The 21922-nt window shown below is 41.0% G+C and overlaps 1 protein-coding gene across 2 annotated transcripts in view; it reads right to left on the minus strand.

Annotated features, from left to right (window-relative positions):
* Positions 1–201: 201 nt before the first annotated feature.
* SLC30A5 (solute carrier family 30 member 5) overlaps positions 202–21922 on the minus strand; it is a 121124-nt gene continuing 99403 nt past the window's right edge. For both annotated transcript variants that reach the window (XM_033929860.1, XM_033929869.1), the window contains 4 exons: positions 16540–16750; positions 7071–7297; positions 2150–2278; positions 202–652 (listed from right to left, as the gene is read on the minus strand). In XM_033929860.1, coding sequence (XP_033785751.1) covers positions 482–652; positions 2150–2278; positions 7071–7297; positions 16540–16750 — 738 coding nt within the window. In that variant the 3' untranslated portion in view covers positions 202–481. The remainder of the gene's footprint in view (positions 653–2149; positions 2279–7070; positions 7298–16539; positions 16751–21922) is intronic.

Raw genomic sequence — 21922 nt, forward strand, 5'->3', positions numbered from 1 at the left:
GAGTAACTAGTCCCTTTTCCTTCATCTTCTGTTTCTGATTACTTAAAAAGAGTGAAATATTTTGTAGGTCAATTTCTGTCTTCTTTAATTTAAGCATATTTACTGTTTTTTAGTCTTCCATCAATCCTGAAAACTAAAGTACTATGACTAATTCCTATTCATGGGGGTCAGAGCACAATTGATTTGCATTCATCCACTCAATGTAATAACATTTATATTTAATAAACACAAAGTACAATGTCTCCTCACCTTTCTGCTATTTCCAGATATACAATTTATAGTCTGGTCTGGCATAATTATATATAAAAATGTCCTGATGCAGTCTTAACAAAGACAGCATTAAATTAGCTTTAAAAAAATTTGTATCTATGTACAATTATTTCTGTACATTTATGGGCAAGCCTTTTTTTTTCCCTGACAAAATGCAGCATCAATACTGAGTCATGTAATTCTGGCCAGTAGCCGTAGTGGTTGAATGTCGTCACATGATGTAAGCTCCATCTTTGTAATAGTTCATAGATTCCATTTGTTTTGTCATATCGAGGACCTCATGAAACCCTGTACTGAGGCCAGACATGTGCTGAAAATAAGCTTCTTTCTCCACCTGCACAGCCAGATTGTTTATGCCAGCATCTTTCAGAATGGATGTCACCTAACAAAGACAAAACAAAAGCATTCAGAATTAAATTAAAGGGTAGGTACAGCACACAGGTCCAGTCATTATCTACAACGTTCCATGACATGGATCAGGGACAGAAGAACAAAATGAGGACAGGGGCAAAATTGTGCTAGACAATCTTACAAGCTACAAGTTCTAAATTAAATAACTTTACAGTGACTTAATAAATGAGACGACTTTCAGGCTCATCCAGTTTTCCCAGTTCTTCTGTTGACATTACTAAGGATAAATCCTAACTGAGACCATCTGCAAGAGTCTGATAATAATGTCCTTTTTTTTGTCTTGGGTCTTTGTAATCCACTATTTTGGTTAGAACTTAGAAGAGTATATAGGATTCTCATTTCATTCCCAATAGCATCCACTTTCACTCTGCCTTAACTGAAGTTTCTATAATAATTTAAATAGCTAGCAATATGGCTACTTTCCAAACCAGCTTCTTAGATCCCGACTTGTGTTTCTTAGGTGACATAACATGCAGCCTTGTCAATTATTCCACCTGTTAGTCAATTCAATTAATCCACCTTTTAGTCAATTCTATTATAGGTACTATTGAGCAAGCCTTGCAAGATGCCCAGGACCACCCAATGGTAGGGGCCGCCTGCAGCTGAAGCCTTCTTTTGTGCATCAAGGTCCAGCACCATCCCACTCCCTGTGCTTAGCTGGGTTTTCCAGAGTTACAGTATCAGAAACAGTGCTAAAGGCTGCCTCTCTGGCCAGTGGAACCTAACCTCTGCTGCGTCCACTGTGCTGTGGACACAGCAGAGGATAAGTCCCGTCAGTCAAAGAGGCAGCCTTTAGAACTATCTCTGTCAATGTAGCTGTGGAGGACCCAACGGACGGCTAAGTAACTGAGGCAGAGGGAACCTTCTTGGTCTTCCCACCTATGCCACACTATTGATTACCATAGCATCTGAAATAAAGCCATGCGGATGCATTGTGTTACCGAAAGGATGTTTAACATTTCATATTAACCACTTTACCATATTTAATTGTTAGCTCCAACCCTCATTATTGCAGCAGATACAAAGAAATTATTTGAAACAATTGTAAGTATTATAACATGTATTTCATATAAGCATCTTCAGTATATTTTACATAGAATCAAACTATACATAAGTAAGAAGTATTGTCTACAATAGCTGACAAATGCAATATCAATTTTCATTAAATATATATTGACTATTTTGGAGGTTGACATACCTTTTATAAGGCCAAACTATAACTTTGAAGCCTTTGTTGTGAAATCTGTAGAGCCAGTGTGCATGTATACATGCATTCTCAAACTCATAAAAGCTATCATTTCATTCAAAACATCCACTCTTTTCTGAGAGTAACAGAATTAGATGCATATAGCTATTCAAATTGTTTGTTTCCAAATACAAATGAAACAGACTGGAGCAGAATGTATTGACTGGTAAGGAATTAAGCGTAGATTTGAGATTATAGAATAAGCGTGCAGAATGGGGTTACCTGCTGAATGATTCTTTGCTCCACTGCGTCGGAAATGATCTGTACGTGTATAGTCCCTGCCACCACGCTGGCAGAGTGACGCCAGAAATGAGGGTCACGATAAGATATTATACTGTCAAGTCTCTCAATCTGCAAAACAACATTTTCCAAGCATAATATAAATTATCCTTTGTTCTGGTCCCAACAATATAGGGAGAGGTTTAAAGAGTGATTCTAAAATAACTAGAAAGTGTCTGTAATTTACAGAGGATACAGAAGGGACCAAAAGTGAAAACAAACGGGGCCAAAAAGGAAGCAGCAAAAGAAGGGATTAGTGTGCATATCACTACTTCTAAATATGACTTAGGGATCCTCTTTTAAGTAATAGATGAAGTGCTTAAGTAGAGCATCAAACCTTTTAAGGTATAAAAAATCCAATTCTTACATAGGGGACACAGGATATGGCTTTCTTTTAAGCTAAGTTTTATAAAACCAATCATATACCCTCCCTTTTACAAAAGCACGAAAGATGTTTTTAGTGCCGGCTGGCATGCTGAATGCTCTGTGCTGCTCCGACGGTCATAGGAACTTTATGACCGTCGGAGCAGCTCAGAGCATTCAATGCGCCAGTCGATGCTAAAAACCTCTTCCATGCTTTTGTAAAGGTGGGCAGGGGAGTTTTTAATGATCTGGTAGTTTCCTCTTGCTTCTCTGGCCTTTCAGCTAATTGGAACCAGGACCAGGGATCTGGTGCCTTATATCTTCATTTGCAACTACCCAAAGATTTTTTTCCGCTCTAGTTTGTCTTCTCTACCACCTTTCTTTAGTTCAGTCATTGCAATGAAGGTCCTTTACCCCTGCAATCATGGGTCCTAATCAGGCCACAGAATGCTTGAGCTGAGGCTTTAACCCAGATTATTATTCCATATGGAAGTTCACACCTTGGCCACTAAAGCACCATGCTGGCCTAAAGAAGCATCAATTTTAGTTCAAGAATAGTATAGAAGAACATTCTAGAAAAGGGCATGTCAAACCTCTAGTTTCTAAAACACTGCCCTTGAACTCAAACCAAAGGACACACTCACAGGATATATGTTAAACGTGGTGTTCCATTACACTGTTAATGTAATGGAACACCATTGTCTTATGGACAAAAAGGCAAACCCTCAATTTTGCTGATTTGCAACTTTTTGGATCTGATATAAAGAGTTGCACAGAGACAGAAATCAAACCCATCCCCACAGGAATCAAATCTGTCCCCGCAACTATTCTCTTCCATCCCCACCCATACCAATAATCTTCAGAAGTAGTTACTTCATTTAATTATGCTACTGAAGTATCTTAAAGGCTCTGGCAGAGACCTATTTACAAGTATGTATTCTTCTCAATTAACATAAGAACATAAGCAATGCCTCCACTGAGTCAGACCCGAGGTCCATCGTGCCCAGCAGTCCGCTCACGCGGCGGCCCAACAGGTCCAGGACCTGCGCAGTAGCCCCCTATCTATACCCCTCTATCCCTTTCTTCAGCAGGAAATTGTCCAATCCTTTCTTGAACTCCAGTACCGTACTCTGTCCTATTACGTCCTCTTGAAGCGCATTCCAGGTGTCCACCACCCGCTGAGTAAAGAAAAACTTCCTAGCATTTGTTTTGAATCTATCCCCTTCCAATTTTTCCGAATGCCCTCTTGTTCTTATATGTTTTGAAAATTTGAAGAATCTATCTCTCTCTACTTTCTCTATGCCAGGGGTGTCCAATGTCGGTCCTCGAGGGCCGCAGTCCAGTCGGATTTTCAGGATTTCCCCAATGAATATACATGAGGTCTATTTGCATGCACTGCTTTCATTGTATGCTAATAGATCTCATGCATATTCATTGGGGAAATCCTGAAAACCCGACTGGATTGCGGCCCTCGAGGACCGACATTGGACACCCCTGCTCTATGCCCTTCATGATCTTGTAGGTCTCTATCATGTCTCCTCTGAGTCTCCGCTTTTCCAGGGAGAAGAGCTCCAGCCTCTCCAATCTTTCAGTGTATGAAAGGTTTTCCATGCCCTTAATCATTCGTGTCGCTCTCCTCTGGACCCTCTCAAGTATTGCCATATCCTTCTTAAGGTACGGTGACCAATACTGAACACAGTACTCCAGGTGCGGGCGCACTATTGCCCGATACAACGGCAGGATGACTTCTTTTGTTCTGGTCGTAATACCATTTTTAATAATACCCAACATTCTGTTTGCCTTCTTCACAGCTGCTGCGCATTGCGCCGTTGACTTCATTGTTGTATCCACCAGTACACCCAAATCTCTTTCAAGGTTACTTCCCTCTAATACTAATCCCCCCATTTGGTAGCTGAACATCGGGTTCTTTCTCCCTATATGCATGACCTTGCATTTCCCTACATTGAATTTCATCTGCCATTTATTCGCCCACTCCTCCAGTTTGTTTAGGTCCCTTTGTAGGTCCTCACACTCTTCCGTAGTTCTAACCCTTCTACAGAGTTTAGTGTCATCCGCAAATTTTATAACTTCACATTTCGTCCCCGTTTCCAATTCATTAATAAATACATTGAACAACAGCGGTCCAAGTACAGACCCTAGCGGAACTCCGCTCGTGACTTTCCTCCAGCCCGAGTAGTGACCCTTCACTCCAACCCTCTGTCTCCTGCCTGCCAACCAGTGTTTGACCCATCTGTGTACGTCCCCTTCCACCCCTTGGTTCCACAGCTTCCTAAGTAGCCGCTCATGGGGTACCTTGTCAAAGGCCTTTTGGAAGTCAAGGTAAATGATGTCTACAGGTTCCCCTTTGTCCAACTGGCTGTTTACCCCCTCAAAGAAGTGCAGTAAGTTTGTTTGGCACGATCTTCCCTTGCAGAAGCCATGTTGGCTCGCTTTCATCAGCCCATTTCCATTGTGAATACATACTTTGTATAGTTCAACTTTTTATTGTGAAGACCGAAAAAATACAGCTATTACACATCAGAAAAGTAAACAAGATAGATACAACAAAGCATCCATTTTGTCTTTATACCAAATCCCCCTCTCTCCAACAAACCAAACTCTATAAAATACTTCAGCAATATACTCTCAATTAAAATCAATATTTAAAAAGCTAGCATCCAGATCTAACTATGAAAAACAGAAATGACTTGACATATTATATTCTAGGTGAGAAGCATTGTTTCTTATGGCGTCTCACCTCACAAAGAGTAGGCCAACTAATCATACTGTATGGAATCCAAAAACCATCTGTTCCACCCCTCCCCCTAACCCTTTTACCAGGGAAGTGAAGCCCAATCCAAGTAGAAAAATTAACCAAACTTAGGTTACAAATGTAGTCTATATAAGATCACACTCCTAATTTGGGGAGACAAAGGACAGATTATATTCTAGCCAAATCTGCCCCTTTAGCCTTCTACAACCTAGAGGATAACATAAATTGAATTTGCAATCCCAATAAATAATTCAAATAAGCAAAAATCTGTTCCCAATAATGTAATTGGAAGAGCAAGTCCAAAAAGCATGGTATAGTGAACCCTCAACATTTCCACATTTCCCACACAAAGGAGACTCAATTATTTTTGCTCTGAATGCTTGTATTTGAGAAAAGTAAGCTCTATGCAAAATTGACATTCCTTAAAATCTGAATTATGGGCTCTCTCAGGAATCCCTTTAACCAATTAAAAAAAAATTAATCAGTCCCAACGGACGATTCATTTCCTGATTCCAAGTGTGTTATAACCTTTACCATAGTCCTTTACCATACCCAAGGTTTGATAAGACTTATGAAAGCCCGAAATTGTTACCCCTATTTTTCTGGGTACTGATTTTGTCAACATTTGCTTATTCCTGATCTGAGGAAGAAGGGGTTACCTTTGAAAGCTAATCATAAACTACATAAGTTAGTCCAATAAAAAAGTATTATTTTTCCTTTTATGTTTTTGTTTTATTCTACATATTACCAGAAAACTTTAAATTGCTCAGGAATTCAGTGTCCAGCCCTTACCAAATCCCTAAAAATCTCCTTTTATTTGTGAATCCCATCAAAGCATAGAAGATACCTAAATAGAGCACTTTCCACATACCATTATCACCCACACTGCAAGGAGAGACTTACCAATTAGTGAGCAAAAACAAGTTGCTTTACCTGATTTGTGATGCATACAACATGCCTTGACTACTTGCAATTATATTTTTTAATGGGATCTAAGCTGTGGAATGCACTTCCAATGCCTCTGAGCTGCTGCACTTTCTTTTTGCACTTTTAAAGCTGTTAAAAAACATGTTTGTACATAAAAGCCTTCCTATTGGCACATTAAGTATCTCAAGACTGAAAGAATCTATGCAAAAAATATATGAAATTTGTGCTGTTCTTGGGGTTTTTTTTTTTTTTTTACTGTGTATGCTCATATTATATGTTTATATTGACATGGGAATGTACATCAAGCAATTGAAAGAAACTGTGGAAAACAGGGAAGCATGGCAAGAACTGGCCTATAGAGTATCCAAGGGTCGGACATGACAGTGGATAGTAGTAGTTCATATTGTACATCGCTTAATGTAGTAAATGTTGGCAGATAAAGACCTGACCGGTCCAACCAGTCTGCCCATTATTCTCATTAAAAATACATGATTAAATTAACTTGTCTCTTCTTTAGTATTTGTAGGTGGATTATAAATGTGAAAAATAAATAAATAAAATAAATCATCTAGGCAGAATGGACCTGTGTGCCCCTTTTTCTACTTTGCTAACATATACAAAACCATCCTTTATGTGTATAACTATATACTGACCCAGGTACACATACACAATTAAATGCAGTTATTTCACATGAAAAACATATGTTTATATTCTTTAAAGATTGTTTACTATTGCACATTATATAATTATCCAGTATAAAAATCTAATTAAAACCAACACACTGAAATTGGTGTTTCTAACCTTTTCCAGTGCAATGTGTATCTCCTTCTCAACTTCTGGTGGTATTCTCAACAAGATGACTTGACAAGCATCCTTAAGGAATGGGATAACACTGGCAAATATTAATACAGCAATAAACAAGGAACAGATAGGATCAGCTATCAGCCACCCAAACTGCTGTATAAGAATTGTGGATATGATCACACCAACACTGCCAAGTGTGTCTGCCAATACATGTAAAAACACTCCTGTAACGAAAAGACATTGGGGATACGGAGTTAAACAGGTAGTATCATTAAGGAACTACAGTGCCAATTTGAGCCCACTATAGGCTGCTACAAGGTTTGTTGGGACTTGTAGCAATGCAATAAACTTCTTACAAAACTGGACTGAAAGATATCAGAGTGAACATTTTCAAATAAGCTTTCCACAGGAGAAAATCTGTGGCAAAATGAAATACTTTGGTGCTTTTAAGGATATTTTAGCAAACCTTGATCATGGGGTCTCCACTTAATGTCAACATTATGTACATATTATGAGAACCTTTACATTAACAATTATCAGATTAGTAACTATTGCGAAACACAGTTTTCATAGCCCGATATTATTTCTCCTTTTATCTGTTTTCTTCTCCAGTAGCAGGTAGTGTGACAAGCAATAGTGTCATTGCTCCCTGCTCTGTTTGATCTTCCTCTTATCTCAACCACCCTTTTCCTTTAACCTTTTTGCTATTGGCTTCTTTATTTTTGATGGTGTTATCACACTACTGCACCTACACATCAGGAGCTACCATTATGCCTATTATATGCATCTGTATTGTCTAGCTCTGGCTTTTCCTCTATCCTTCTCTTATTCATTACTACTTTCTTCACTCCAAGATTTCCTCCTTTGTGTTTCTCTACCTCCCTCTTTTTCCTTTTAACTATTGCCCATTGTCTGTGCAGAATGATACATTTGGGAAGTAGAAATCCAAGGCAGCCATATGTGCTAGGAGGTGAGAGGCTGATATGTAGAGACAGGGAGAGGGACATTGGGGTAGGATCTGAAGGCGATGAAACAGTGTAACAAAGTGGTGGTCACAGCCAAAAGGTTAGCAGGGGTGTCAAAGTCCCTCCTCGAGGGCCGTAATCCAGTCGGGTTTTCAGGATTTCCCCAATGAATATGCATTGAAAGCAGTGCATGCACATAGATCTCATGCATATTCATTGGGGAAATCCTGAAAACCCGACTGGATTCCGGCCCTCGAGGACCGACTTTGACACCTGTGCTATAGAGGCATAACCAGCAAAAGAAAAGCAGAAGAAAGTCATTGGTGAGTCACCACCTGGAGTATTGTATTCAGTTTTGGAGGCCATATCTTGCTAAGGATGTAAAAAGACTTTGATGTGATATGGGGCTTGAACTAAAAGACATGAGAAGAGACTGGAAGACCTGAATATGCATCCTAGAGGAAAGAAGGGATAGGGGAGATATGATAGAGGTTTAAATGCTTGAAAGATTTTAATACAGAAACAAATTTTTTTTCCAGAGAAGGTGAAACAGTAAAACTAGAGGACATGAATTTAGGTTGCTGGGTGGAAGACTTAGAAGTAATGTCAGGAAATTATTTTTCATGAGGGTGATCAATGCCTGTAATGTCTTCCTGAGGGAGGTGGTAAAGACAAAAATTGTGACAGAATTCAAAAAGGCATGGGATGAACACAGATGATCTTTAATTAGAAAATGGATGGCATAAAAAACCATGAATGGCTGCATGTGCATTTATGTGTCAAGTGGCGTTTAGATGGTGACTCCAGTTGTAAAGAACTAAGGCTGGCACCAGGAAGACTTGTATGGTCTGTGTCCTGTATTTGGCAATCTGGTTTAGGATGGGCTGGAGAGGGCTTCAACAGAACTTCAGTAACTGGAATGAGAGGACAGTGCTGGGTGGACTTTTATGGTCTTGTGTCCTGTAAATGACAAGGTGGATTTGGATAGGCTAAAATGGACTTTGATTCAACTCCAGTAGTTGTAATATAAGGACAGTGCCAGGTAAACTTCTATGGTCTATGTCCAAGCAATGCCAGAGAAAGACCAAGATCAACTATTTTATATCACATTCATTGTTGGCTTAGTCATGAATTGATAATGAGTATGACTGCTGGACAGACTGGATGGACCGTTTAGTTCTTTATATGCCATTGTTTACTACTGTATATTACTAGGTTCCCTTTTCTAATTCTAATTATCTGGACATCTAGAGTTGCAAATTTGGGCTTTAAAAATACAACATACAAAAGAAAGTTACCCTTTCATTTCAAATATCCGTGATTTTTATTTTGTTCTTGTGGCACAAATTGTGACCGTTTCCAATAGGATATATTCGAGGAGCTTGATTATTTTCAATAGCTCATGAGTAGATTCTACAGCAGGAGTTATTTAGAGTGTGGTACATTTATATTTCTATTTAATAGTAAGGTACATAATGTGTACAATTTATTCATGTAAATCTCTTTAGGTTTCAACTTCCATGGAAGACCACTTCTGTGAAGATAGCTTGAAATTAGACTATAATCCATCTGTTCTTCACCATGTCTTCTTTGAATGAGTCCTTTAACAAGTCCAGTCTAATGTCCCAGTGTAGGGCCAGGCTGTTCTAGACACTGAGTAATGTCCAACAACTTTGCAAGAATTGTCCCACAAAGCAGCACAGTAAGAATATAGCCACATAAAATGTGAAGGATATCCATACCTAAAACTTCCTATTGACAAGCACCTCTGCAAGAAGGGATGTGAGGTGAATACTTAGAAACATAGAAAAATGAAGGCAGATAAAGATCATATGGCCTATCTAATCTGCCTATGTATGCCATTTACTATCCCTTCCTCTCCCTCACAGACCCAATGCACTTGTCCCAAACCTTCTTGAATTCAAATACATTTGTCTCCACCACCTCTATCGGAAGGTCATTCCATGCATTCAGCACCCTTTCTGTGAAAATGTTATTTTCTGAGGTCACTTTTGAGTCTATTCCCCATCCCCTACATGAAATCCTTCAAGGCCTTTTTACTTTGGGCTAACTACGTCTCAGATGAGAAGAAGGTGGCTTGTGATAATGAGGAAGTTCCCAGAAGAATTCAAGTTAATCTCTGAAATATGCTCCCTAAGAATAAGACTTCTCAAGAGTTGGCCCTTCATGGGGAGAATGACTGTGAACAATCCCAAGCTTGTTGATCAATCCTTCTGCACAGGATCTTACCCTAACCAAATTCTTATGGAAACTACCAAAGCTTTTTTAACCTGCTTACCTCCCACATGGAAGATTCACTTTCTGCTAATGCATCCAGGGTCAGTTTGTGCCTGCATGGGACTTAACCAGGCCTCTGTCCTCTGTATATCCTGGGCAGTAAGTGAATTTCCTAATTGCTCATGCCTATAAAAGTACAGAAAATGTCTGTTATTTCCCTAAAACTTTGCTTTTGTGACCAGGATAGACAAATTTTGCAATTTACCTATTTAAAACATGAAAACGGCGAATTTTCATCTTTTCATTCTTATAAAGTCATAAAAAGCAACATATGAATCACAATTAAAATGTATTTATACTGAAGTTATACAAAGATGACCACAGATTTAGAAGTGAGTATTATTTTTGAGATTTGCAATTAAATTGTAAGTCACTTTCATAAATCAGTCCCAGATGTAGTCTCCCATCATGTTCTCATTATATTGTCCTTGGTAGCGGCATTCAAAGTCCAGTATTTCTATCTTGGTGGAAGCACTCAGTTTGCTCCTCCAAGTATATTCCCATCTTCTCCTTGAATGTCTTAAGATGAGCATCAAAGACATGTACTTTGAGAGACATCCTACAGTCCATTTTTAACTCTTCACCAGATTCTCAATCAACTCCATGTAGTTTTCGGCCTTGTGACTGCCCAGGAAGCCCTGATCCACTGTGAAAAAGTGGTTTCAAACCGCTTTCTCCTTCCTAGTTAGCTTCTTGGAAATTCCTTGCACAAAATATGTATACCTTAGAGGAAAGGAGGGACAGGGGAGATATGATTCAGACGTTCAAATACTTGAACGGTATTAACATAGAACAAAATATTTTCCAGAGAAAGGAAAATGGTAAAACCAGATGACATAATTTGAGGTTGAGGGGCGGTAGACTCAAGAGCAATTTAAGGAAATTCTTCTTTACGGAGAGGGTGGTGGATGCCTGGAATGCGCTCCCAAGAAGAGGTGGTGGAGATGAAAATGGTGACAGAGTTCAAAAAAGCGTGGGAATCTGAAAAGAATAGTAAATATTGAAGAACTAAGGCCAGTACTGTGCAAACTTGCATGGTCTGTGTCTGTATATGGCCATTTGGTAGAGGATGGGCTGGGGAGGGCTTCAAAGGCTGGGAGGGTGTAGATGGACTAGAGTGAGCTTTGACAGAGACTTCAGTAGTTGCAACCTAAGAACAGTACTGGGCAGAGCTTTGGATTCTTGCCCAGAAATAGCTAAGAAGAAGACCCCCCCCCCTCAACAAATGTTTAGATTGAATCAGGTTAGGCAGACTAAATGGACCATTCGGGTCTTTATCTGCCGTCATCTACTATGTTACTATGTTCCAGGATCTTTATCTGTGGTCTGATGAAGACACCAGCTTTGACTTTTACGTTGGACAGATTAGGGAAGATGTCTTGGAGGTACTTGAAAGCTGCTGACTTTATCTAGAACTCTGACAAATTGTTTCATTAGGCTCAATTTGATGTGCAATAGTGGCATCAGCACCTTCCGGGGTCCATCAGTGGTTCCCATTAAATGTTGTTTCTCCCCACAGAGAAACTCGGTCTGCTGTGGCCAGTCTTGCCTTTGGTAGTGTGCCTTTGTGTCCCTGCTGTCCCAAAGGCAGAAACAGCAGGGAAACTTGGTAAAACTGCCTTGGAAACCCATTAGAAATGCCACCATTTTGAAGTCTCCAATGACCTCCCTGCCATACTCATCATACTTCAAGATGTCTAGTAAGGTCTTGATGCTGTTCCAATCCTCTTTGAGGTGCACTGAGTGAGCCAGTGGAAAAGACAGGTACTTGTTCCTGTTATGGAGAATAACTTTGATGCTCTTGGATGAGCTGTCAATGAAGAGACACCACGCTTTCGAGTTACAAGCGATTCCAATTGCCTCAGGCAGACTGGTCACATAGTGGCAGAAGCAGAGCCCATCCTGATGACTGAAGATGGAAAAAGTTTGGTGACACTTCCTATGATCTTGCAACTTGCACACTTTCATCCAACAAATTTCACTGCTTGAGCCTAGGCATCAAAAGCTTGGTATTAGACTTAGTGAGACCAAGATCTATGATTAAGTTGTTGAGGTCTTTTTGGTTTGAATACTATGGGTTTCGCTCATCAACTGCACCACTGACATTGTAAACTGGATCTACAAAGTCTCCTTCACTCTCTGACTTGCTGCTTTCTTCTGGGGGAGTGGGTATGGGGAGCTCAGAGCAATGTGGCACCAGGGTGATGGATGAAAGATTGTCCAGATATGTCATTGCAGATGCATGCTTGCCAGTTCAAACTTTTGGAAGGGTCCACCATGCAGAAGTAGCAATAGCTCTCTTTTTCCCTCTGTACTAACCTGTAAAAAAAGCAAAATTAAATTGTAGTAATGAAAACAATAAATTTATTTCACCTATGACTAATATGTATAAGATTTTCACAACATATTTCATATATGATAGATTTTCAAACACTGAAAATTTTAAAAATTTAATATTTAAAAAAATTGAACATTCTAAGAAATTTTATAACAGAAAATTCCACCATCCTATTGAGAAACAACATTGTCTTACCTTCCAGAGTTTTTTTGACAGTGCTTGCATGTGAAGTGAGGTGCTCAAAGTTTGTCTTGATCCCCAAGAGGCATGCTGAAATACGTCTTGTAGGCATCGCACATCTTAGCAGAATGGAGTACTTTTTCCCTCTAGTCTTGGTAAATTGACCGCATACTTAGCAAAACGCATCTACTGGATGTTTGTGCTTTAGTAAAAGGGCCCTAAGTTTACTCAGCTTGGAATCAATCTGGAATGTTTTGCAAAAAAGGTAAATTTCAAAATATCAATGTCCTGGTCACAAAAGCAAAGTTTGAGGGGAATGATAGCAATTTTCTATTCTTTTGTGGTCAAGGCCTAGGTATACTTATTACCCAGGAACATAAAAATAAAAAATTGTTACATAGGGCCAGATTCTGTACTTGGCATCTAAAAAGATAGGCACCTAATGTTAGGCATCCATTGCATGTCAATCACTCTTAGGCACAAATTACAGAATTGCGCTTAGTGGCACCTGCAATGTAGGTCTTGGTTTTAAAGGGCTACATTATAGGCACCTAAATCCTTTACAGAATCATGCCTAGCGGTGCTTAAGTCACTCTCCACCCCTAAACACTCCTACTTTACTGTTAGACACCTAACTTTTGTAGAATCGTGCTTAAGAAGATAGACATCTACAGCCCAATTTACTAATTAAGATAGGTGGCTAACCTTAGGTGCCTATTTATTTAGGCACCTAACTTTAAGTGCCCTTTATAGAATTTGCCCCATAGTGATCAATTGGTGTACCCCAAGGCTCTGTCTTGGGAACTCTCCTTTTCTCTATCTATACTCACTCCCTTGGTGCACTTGATCTCCTCCCATGGCTTTCATTATCATCTCTATGTTGATGACTCCCAGATCTACCTCTCCCCACCAGATATCTCTATGGGAATCCAGGCCTGTGTATCAGCCTGCCTGTCTAACACTGCTGCCTGAATGTCTCACCACTATCTAAAACCTAACATGGCTAAGACTTGAGCTCCTTATCTTTTCACCTAAACCCCTTCATCCTCCCCCCCATTCTCTATTTCTGTGGACAATTCTCTCAAGTTTTAACGATAATTTGATATATCGCCTATCTTAATTCTAGGCGATTGTACAAAATATAATGAAATCAGACTACAGGAACCCCCCACAGCCATTTCCTATTGGCGATCTACACGGGGCAGGAGCGTAGGAAGATCGCTCCTGCCCCGAAAGCCCGCTATACCACCAGGTATAGATCCCTGTGGCACTCCACATTCACCTTTCTCCATTGAGAAATAGAACATTTAACCATACCCTCTGTTTTCTGTTAACCAGTTCCCAATCCAGAACAGAACGTTGCCTCCTATCCCATAGCTCTTTAATTATCTTAGGAGCCTTTCATGGGGGATTTTAACAAAAGCTTTCTGAAAATCTAGATACACTACATCCATTGGCTCTCCTTTATCCACACTAAAGAAATGAAGCAAACTGGTGAGGCAAGTTTTGCCTTGGCTGAATCCATTTTGTCTCTATCCCATTAAACCATGTTTGTCTAGAGTGGTTAGAGCTACATCTCAGTACCATGAGGTTGTGGGTTCAAACCCCATGCTGCTCCTTGTGACCCTGGACAAGTCACTTAATCCCCCACTGCCCCAGGTACAGTACAGAGATTGTGAGTCCACTGGGACAGATTTATTTATTTAGTTTTATATCCCATCCTCCCAGAAAGCTCTGAACGGTTTACAAGTTAATATACATAGTGTTAAACATACTGGAGAAGATACAGTTAGCACTGAAGGAGAAACAGCTAACATTAGTGGGGATACAAGCTAACGCATATAGAGTGATAGGAGTACATACTGGCGGAGTTACCAACATGGGTGTTTATACAGGTATCTGGGTTACAGTTAAGTGACACAGTGAGGCAGTTGAAGGGGTGATCTGAATACAGTTAAGCATAACAGCATGATTTATCAATTTGACAATTTGTTTTGGTTTATAGACTACAGATCCATTTGTAGGCGTATGTGGATGTGAATGTGGTTGGGTTATTGGAAGAGGTAGGTTTTCACTGGTTTCCTGAGGTCCATCAGGCTCTCCAATGATCTGAAGGGAAAACCACAGTTACTTACCTTAACAGGTATTATCCAGGGACAGCAGGCAGATATTCTCACATGTGGAGTGACGTCATCCACGGAGGCCAGTATGGACAGTATCAAAATGTACTGTCACTTTAAGCTTTAGAAAACTTTAAGTCTGCCTGCACCACGCATGCATGAGTGCCTTCCTACTCGACGCCGGCTCACTAGGTCATCAGTTCTTTGCCCAAATGAAGAAGCCAACCAGTGGAGGTGGGGGGGGGGGATGTGAGAATATTTGCCTGCTGTCCCCAAATAACACCTGTTACGGTAAGTAAATGTGCTTTATCCCAGGACAAGCAGACAGCATATTCTCACATGTGGGACTTCCTAGCTTACAAAATGGGATGGAGGGAGAGTTGACCTCTAAATAAAACACAAATATATAGGTCTCCTTCCAAAAAGTAAATATATTGTCTGATTTAAGCAGGTGAAGCAAGGGAAGGAAAAGAAATAAGAATAATCAGAGGCAAGCAACTGTCCTTAGTAAGTAGAAAAGACAAAAATGTAAGAAGAGGAACGTGCGGGGAGGCTCTAAAGAAGGAGATGACCTCAGAACGGCAGGTGAGTTTGAGTATAAGCGAGGGAGAAACTACAAGGACTCAAGGAGAAAAAGTAGAAAGGTGAACAGAAAGTGGCACATTTAGGAGTGCCATATGAAGAATCCCACAAAGCCAACTTGAGAAGCCAGGAAATGGATAGGCATTTATATTCTTCTTCTTTAGGGTTTTTTTTAAGCCCTGGAAGATTGAGAACAGATAGCAGCACGAGTTGAGGGAAAAGAAGGCCGAAAAGCCATTGATACCGCTAGTGAGGACAAAGGCTTCAAAAATGCCCATAGTCCCCAAAAGTGAAAATTAAAATTTAATTAAAAATTGAAAGGATTTAAAAGAAAAACCAACTAAGAAGAAAAATTGAGATAAATAATGGAAAAAACGAAAAGGGAAGGCAAACTCATCTAGACAAAGTCCAGATATGTTGTCTTCACACTGGAAAATGAAAACTGTAGACCTCATGAGCCGGCATCGGGCGGGAAGGCACTTATACATACGTGGTGCAGGCAGTCTTAAAGCTTAAAATGACAGTACACTTTGACACTGTCTGTACCGGGTTCCGTGGATGATGTCACCTCACATGTGAGAATATGCTAACTGCTTGTCCTGGGATAATGGTTGAGTACCTAATTGTAAATTACTTAGTACATCTTGAACAAGCAGTATATTAAATCTCAATCCCTTTTCCTAGATGGTATGGACATGTAGACTGGAAGGCCACATGGGTCTTTATCTACCATCTTTTTTTGTTTCTAGAGGAGGGGATTTCCCTGTGCCTGCTAAACCAACCATCTCTTCCTCTACCCGGGTCTGGAGACTGAGATGCCCCAGCACCCCAAACATTGCTAAGGACAGCCTGTGGGCCCCCTCATAAAGCTGGAACACAGAACAGGACTAAGAAGGGAACCAGGGTCACTCGGGGTTTTTTTAGCACATTTGTTCAGTCTGCAAAATGTCTTGCTAAATAAAATTACATTGACAGAACCTTACCTTTCATGTTAGCATTCATGCCTCCTCCAGAAGATCTATGTGAATGACCGTGTCCATGCCCGTGGTCACTATGGCAATGTCCATGCCCGTGGCTGTGCCCATGGTCATGTGACTGACAGCCTCCTCGGGAAGCCCCATGTGAGTGGGAGTGGGCGTGACTAAAGGCACAGATACCAACAAGGTTGACTAGCAGCCCTCCAACTGAGACTGGCTATCAAAAAGGAAAAATATTTTGAATGTTACTCTCAAGACTGTTTCTTGAGAAACAGCTAGGCAGTATTATCCAGAATGAACCTCTTGTAATCCATTTGAATTGCAGATGAAAGTGTAAGCAGAAAGATCTATGCACATAGAATTAACATTAGCCTTAAGATGCTCTTTCTTTCTCTGATCTTTATTAGTTCAGTAACATGACACAACCTGTAAATTTTATCACTTAAGGAGGCACATCATCTCAGCAATTCAGTCTTAGTTTGTTTCAGGTGATACCCATTTACTGCTAGGTCCAGAGCACTATAGAGGGAATATTTTGTTTTCATCTAACAGGTCAAATCTCAGTGCATAGAAGAGAGTTTTTAATCTAAACATTCTTTTTTTGAAGAGTATTTACTCTGCATCATATAATTATACATTCTTTTTATTCTTTAACTATATAGGTATTTGGAAATAAATTAATATATTTAATTAGCAATTCTAGGCAGCCTCTGCTGTGGTCATTTGGAATGTGATTTCAGGCTGGTTTTGCACCGAAGCAGAAACCAAAACCAAAAATTGTTTTGTCTTTATGCCAAGTTACCCAGTTCCAGAAGAGAGACTTTTTGGCCAGTCCTGGCCCAGTTTAGTGTGCTATTTGTAGTCCTTGATAATATCAATTTAAATCAGCATTTCAGGTCCCATAATATACCAAGATAGGGATGGCAGAAATCCATGATGGGTTCAGAATTTTCATCCTGGAACCCAGTAACTTGGTAGCTCTCTTACTCGCAAGCTCTAACCATTGAACCATTCCACTTGAAGCATGCATTTCCCTAGTCCCCATAATCACTCACAAACTATTACTGCCACAAAGTTAGGTTTTGTAGTTTCCCCTGCTACTTCTTGAGAGGTGAACTGTGGTGGTAGGGGGAGGGTGCAGTGGTGAAGTAAATGAGAAGGGGGGGAGGGAGTAGAGAGGACTACAGTATACAACCATGTGAAAAAATTAAGACACCCCATGAAATATTCAGTTCTTTCTTAAGAAATGTTCACATACTGACGTCAAATCTTTTTTTTATTTATCTCTGGAAAAGAAAGTGATGTAATTGCAGATAAACAATATGAAACAAAAGATATTCACATTCTAGGGAACCATTTGGTATACAACTGAATAAAAAAGTGCAATTTGGTGGACAGAAAAATGAATCCGGTAAGTTCTTTTGCAGTGCTGTATTGAAAGCATGTCAGTCCTGGTTTATAACCCTATGTGGACCATATTTTTTGGATACAAACTGCTTATTTATTGATTAAAGACTTGGTATTTTGTACATCATCTCTGCAGTTCTTTTTTGTTTGCTTCTAACTCTACATCACCACCAAAAATCACCCCTTCCTCTCTGAGCACACTACCCGATCCTTGTTCACACTTTTGTAACCTCATATGTAGACTATTGCAATCTACTTCTAACAGGTTTCCCACCGAACTACCTCTCCCCCTGCAATCAGTGCAAAACTCAGCTACATGACTTATCTACTGCCAACCTCGCTACACTCACTTTACCCCTCTCCTCAAATCACTTCACTGGCTCCCTATCCACCTCCACATACAGTTCAAACTCCTATTACTAACCTACAAGTGTATTCATGCCGCAGCCCCTCAGTATCTCTCCTATCTCTCCTTATACACCTCCCTGAGAACTCCGTTACTCAGATAAACTGCTTTTATCTGTACCCTTCTCCTCCACTGCCAATTCTAGACTGTCATGCCTTTCATCTAGCTGCCTCATATGCCTGGAATAAACCACCTGAGTTCATTCATCATGCCCCCTTGTTTAAAATAGACTGAAAACCCACCTTTTTGATATAGTCTTCAATTCATAACTTTATTCCCCACAGCTCACCACCCTAGCCAGCAGATTAACTACCCCCCTTAACTGTATTCCCACTCTGGAATCCTATTTGTCTTGGCTGTTAGATTGTAAGCTTTTCAAGCAAGGACTATCTCAGTAACTTTGTACAGCACTGTATATGTCTGGTAGCGCTCTAGGAAATAATGAATAGTAGTAGTAGTGCGCTAGTTAAAGATAAAATTTTAATACTCAGGAAACTGGAAGCAAGTTGAAAATCATTTGATACACATGAATTGAGGATTTTGAATTTTCTGAGAGCATATGGACAAACTCCAATAGCTACATGGAAGAATTATTTGGCAAAAACTTTGAATGGAGAGAAAGAGTTTTTTCTCCTGTTAATAAGGTTTATTTACCATCTTCCTTAAAAAAGAGATAGAAATGTTGATAATAACTAACAGGTTCTAGATATCTCAGCAATTTTAGTCATTGCGGAAATACAGGAAAAAGACACTTATTGTTTTTGAACAAGATCTGAATGCTATTGAGACTTCTCATGAATTATTGGGATAAAGAATATGTACATATCCTGATGTGGCAAGAGCCACTCATGAGAGAGAAAATTATTTTCAGCCATGAGTCAAGAAGTTTTTTTTCCTTCGAGATCTGTGTAAATGCTTGGTGAAATTTATGAATATTCAATATATATTCTTCTCCCAGAAAATTGAGCTCTTTTGCTGCATGATACTCGCTAACGTGGCTTTGTAAAAGTTAAGGAAATAGAAATGCTGTTAAGCTTGTTTCTTTGATAATTTAGTATTCCTTTGCATTTGTCTCCAACAATGCAATCACTCTGTCCCCTGTTTAAAATAAGTGATCTAATGTGGTGTTCTGGCGGGGCCTGAGAACAAAGGGGGGGGGGCTCAAACCCTCTCCTCAAGGCCTCCCTGTGGCTATGCTCATGATCTTAGGTCTCTCTTCTTACATAATTTCCCTTATCAACATTCTAGCTGGCTGAGTTCCTTCACTATACACATAATATTCAGATACAGTGGCAATAAAAATTGTATTCTGTATTTGAGATTACATCATTTCAAAGTCTTTGTCCTCCAATCAACGTTTGGGGTTTTTTTTTTGTTTCTGATGTGCATCTGGAATATAATCTTTCATTTATGCTTATATCTCACAGGACCACCCAAACTATAAAAATACAAATTAAGTACAACATATTATACGCTTAACACAGACCTTCAGGAATATCCTATAGGTTAGTGCAGTGGCCTGAGAATCTGGGGAACCTGGGTTTGATTCCCTCTGCAGCTCCTTATGACTCTGGGCAAGTCACTTAATGTTCCTATACCTTGGATATAAAATAAATACTTCTATATAATACGTAAACCACTTTGATTTCAACTCCAGAAAGGTATTGTATCAAATTCCACCCCCTTTCGCTTTTCTAATTTTTCACTAGAATGTTTATTTTTGTTTTCCAAATATACATGTCCTTACACTGAGCTTCACTAAGGAGAAATTAGGTTCTTACCTGCTAATTTTCTTTCTTTTAGACTCTCTTGACCGGTACAGTTCACTGATGGGTAATAGCTCACCATGACCAGCAGGTGGAGACAGACAAAACTTTGGCTGTAATACTAATAGGTGTGCTTCCCTCTAGTCTAATCAGTCTGCCGAAAGCCAAACAGAACTAAGAAGTGATAATTATAACAGTAACACTCCTAACAGGAATAACAACTAACATAGGGCTAGATTCACTAAGCAAACCGATCGGTTTGCAACCCCTTAGCAACCCGATTTCCCTCCGACCCGATTCACTAACCCTTGTAGTGATCCGATCTCGATAGTAAAAACCCATGCAAAGTAGCCAAGCGATTAATTCACTAACAATTGCTTGGCTAATTTGAGTCGGGTTTTACTACTGGGAAACCTGACTGATGCAGACCTGTCGGTAACTGAGTTACCGTCGGCTTGCCTGTCTTTTTTATTCATTTTTTTTACATGGCACAAATATTTTGTGTGTGTTACACATGCAAAATATCTGCTCCATAAAAAAAAGAATAATAATAAAAGACAGGCAGGCCTGTCAAAAACAGTCAAGGGCCCCCTCCGACAAACGATCCCCCCCGCGACCCACAAATAGAGGAGGGATGCCTACTCTCTCCTGCCACCACATGACACTGCCCTCCCTGCCCGTGGGAATATGGCAGGAGGGATACTCCCTCCTGCCACCAAGTAACCCCCTGACTGGCACGTGACTCACCCCCGACCTGCCTTGCCCACCCCTGGTCGGGCCTGGCCCGACCCGTCCTGATCCGACACCTCCCCTGTACCTAACAGTTGGAAGCAGGAGGGGTGGTCAGTCCCTCCTGCTCCTTAGGCCTCCAGCGACGTCTTCCGGAGCAGGAGGAAATGCAAAGTCCTTCTGCTCTTTCGCCTCCTCCTGCTTCCCTGAGGACGCATTGCGAATGTGGGCCTTAGGCCCCGCCCCGGTGCATCATGTGATGCACAGGGAGGAGCCTAAGGCCCTGATTGGCTGAGGTGCCACAGGCCCCTCCCAACAGGTTGGGGTGGTGTAGTGTGCCGGCCGGGGGTGCTGCGGTGTGCCAGTCGGGGGTGGGCCGGGCCAGGGGGGGAGAGTCGCGTGCCGGTCAGGGGGTTACTCAGTTGGTGGCAGGAGGGAGTTGGTATCCCTCCTGCCATATTCGCAAGGACATGGAGGGCAGCGTCGGGTGGTGACAGAAGGGAGTGGGCATCCCTCCTGCTCTTTGTGGGTTGCGGGGGAGATCGTCTGTGGGTGAGGTGGCGGGGAGGTGTCAGGCCGGGACAGACTGAGTCAGACCAGTGCCCGATCTCTCTTCCCTGCTCGCCGGACTCTCCTCTCTGCCACCGTTCCCCGCAGTGCAGGCCCACTTTAAAACCACAGGCTTGCACTGCAGAGAATGGCGGCAGAGAGCAGGAGAGTCCGGGAGCAGGCAACATTATTGACCAAGACGCCTCCTCCAGAGACCAGCTGCCCTGAGCCGAGCGACCAAGACACTGGGCTCCCCAATGGAGGAGACTGGCATCCGTGAGAAGCATTGTCCACTGGGGCTGATCCAGGCTCACTCCCTGCACCAGATTGGAAGACTGTAGCCACCAACAGAGACTGCAACGAACTAACCCCTGAAGAGGAACGGGAGAATCCAAATTGTAAACCTAGGGCGACCACCGCTGAAGCAGAGCATGCTGAAGCGGGCGCATGCGAGACCAGGCCCACTGAACCATGTCCAGGGATGCTGCCATAGACCCCAAGACCTGGAGAAAAACCTGCACCTGAGAACATC

Source organism: Geotrypetes seraphini, chromosome 1, assembly GCF_902459505.1.
Source record: "Geotrypetes seraphini chromosome 1, aGeoSer1.1, whole genome shotgun sequence".
Lineage (NCBI taxonomy): Eukaryota > Metazoa > Chordata > Amphibia > Gymnophiona > Dermophiidae > Geotrypetes > Geotrypetes seraphini.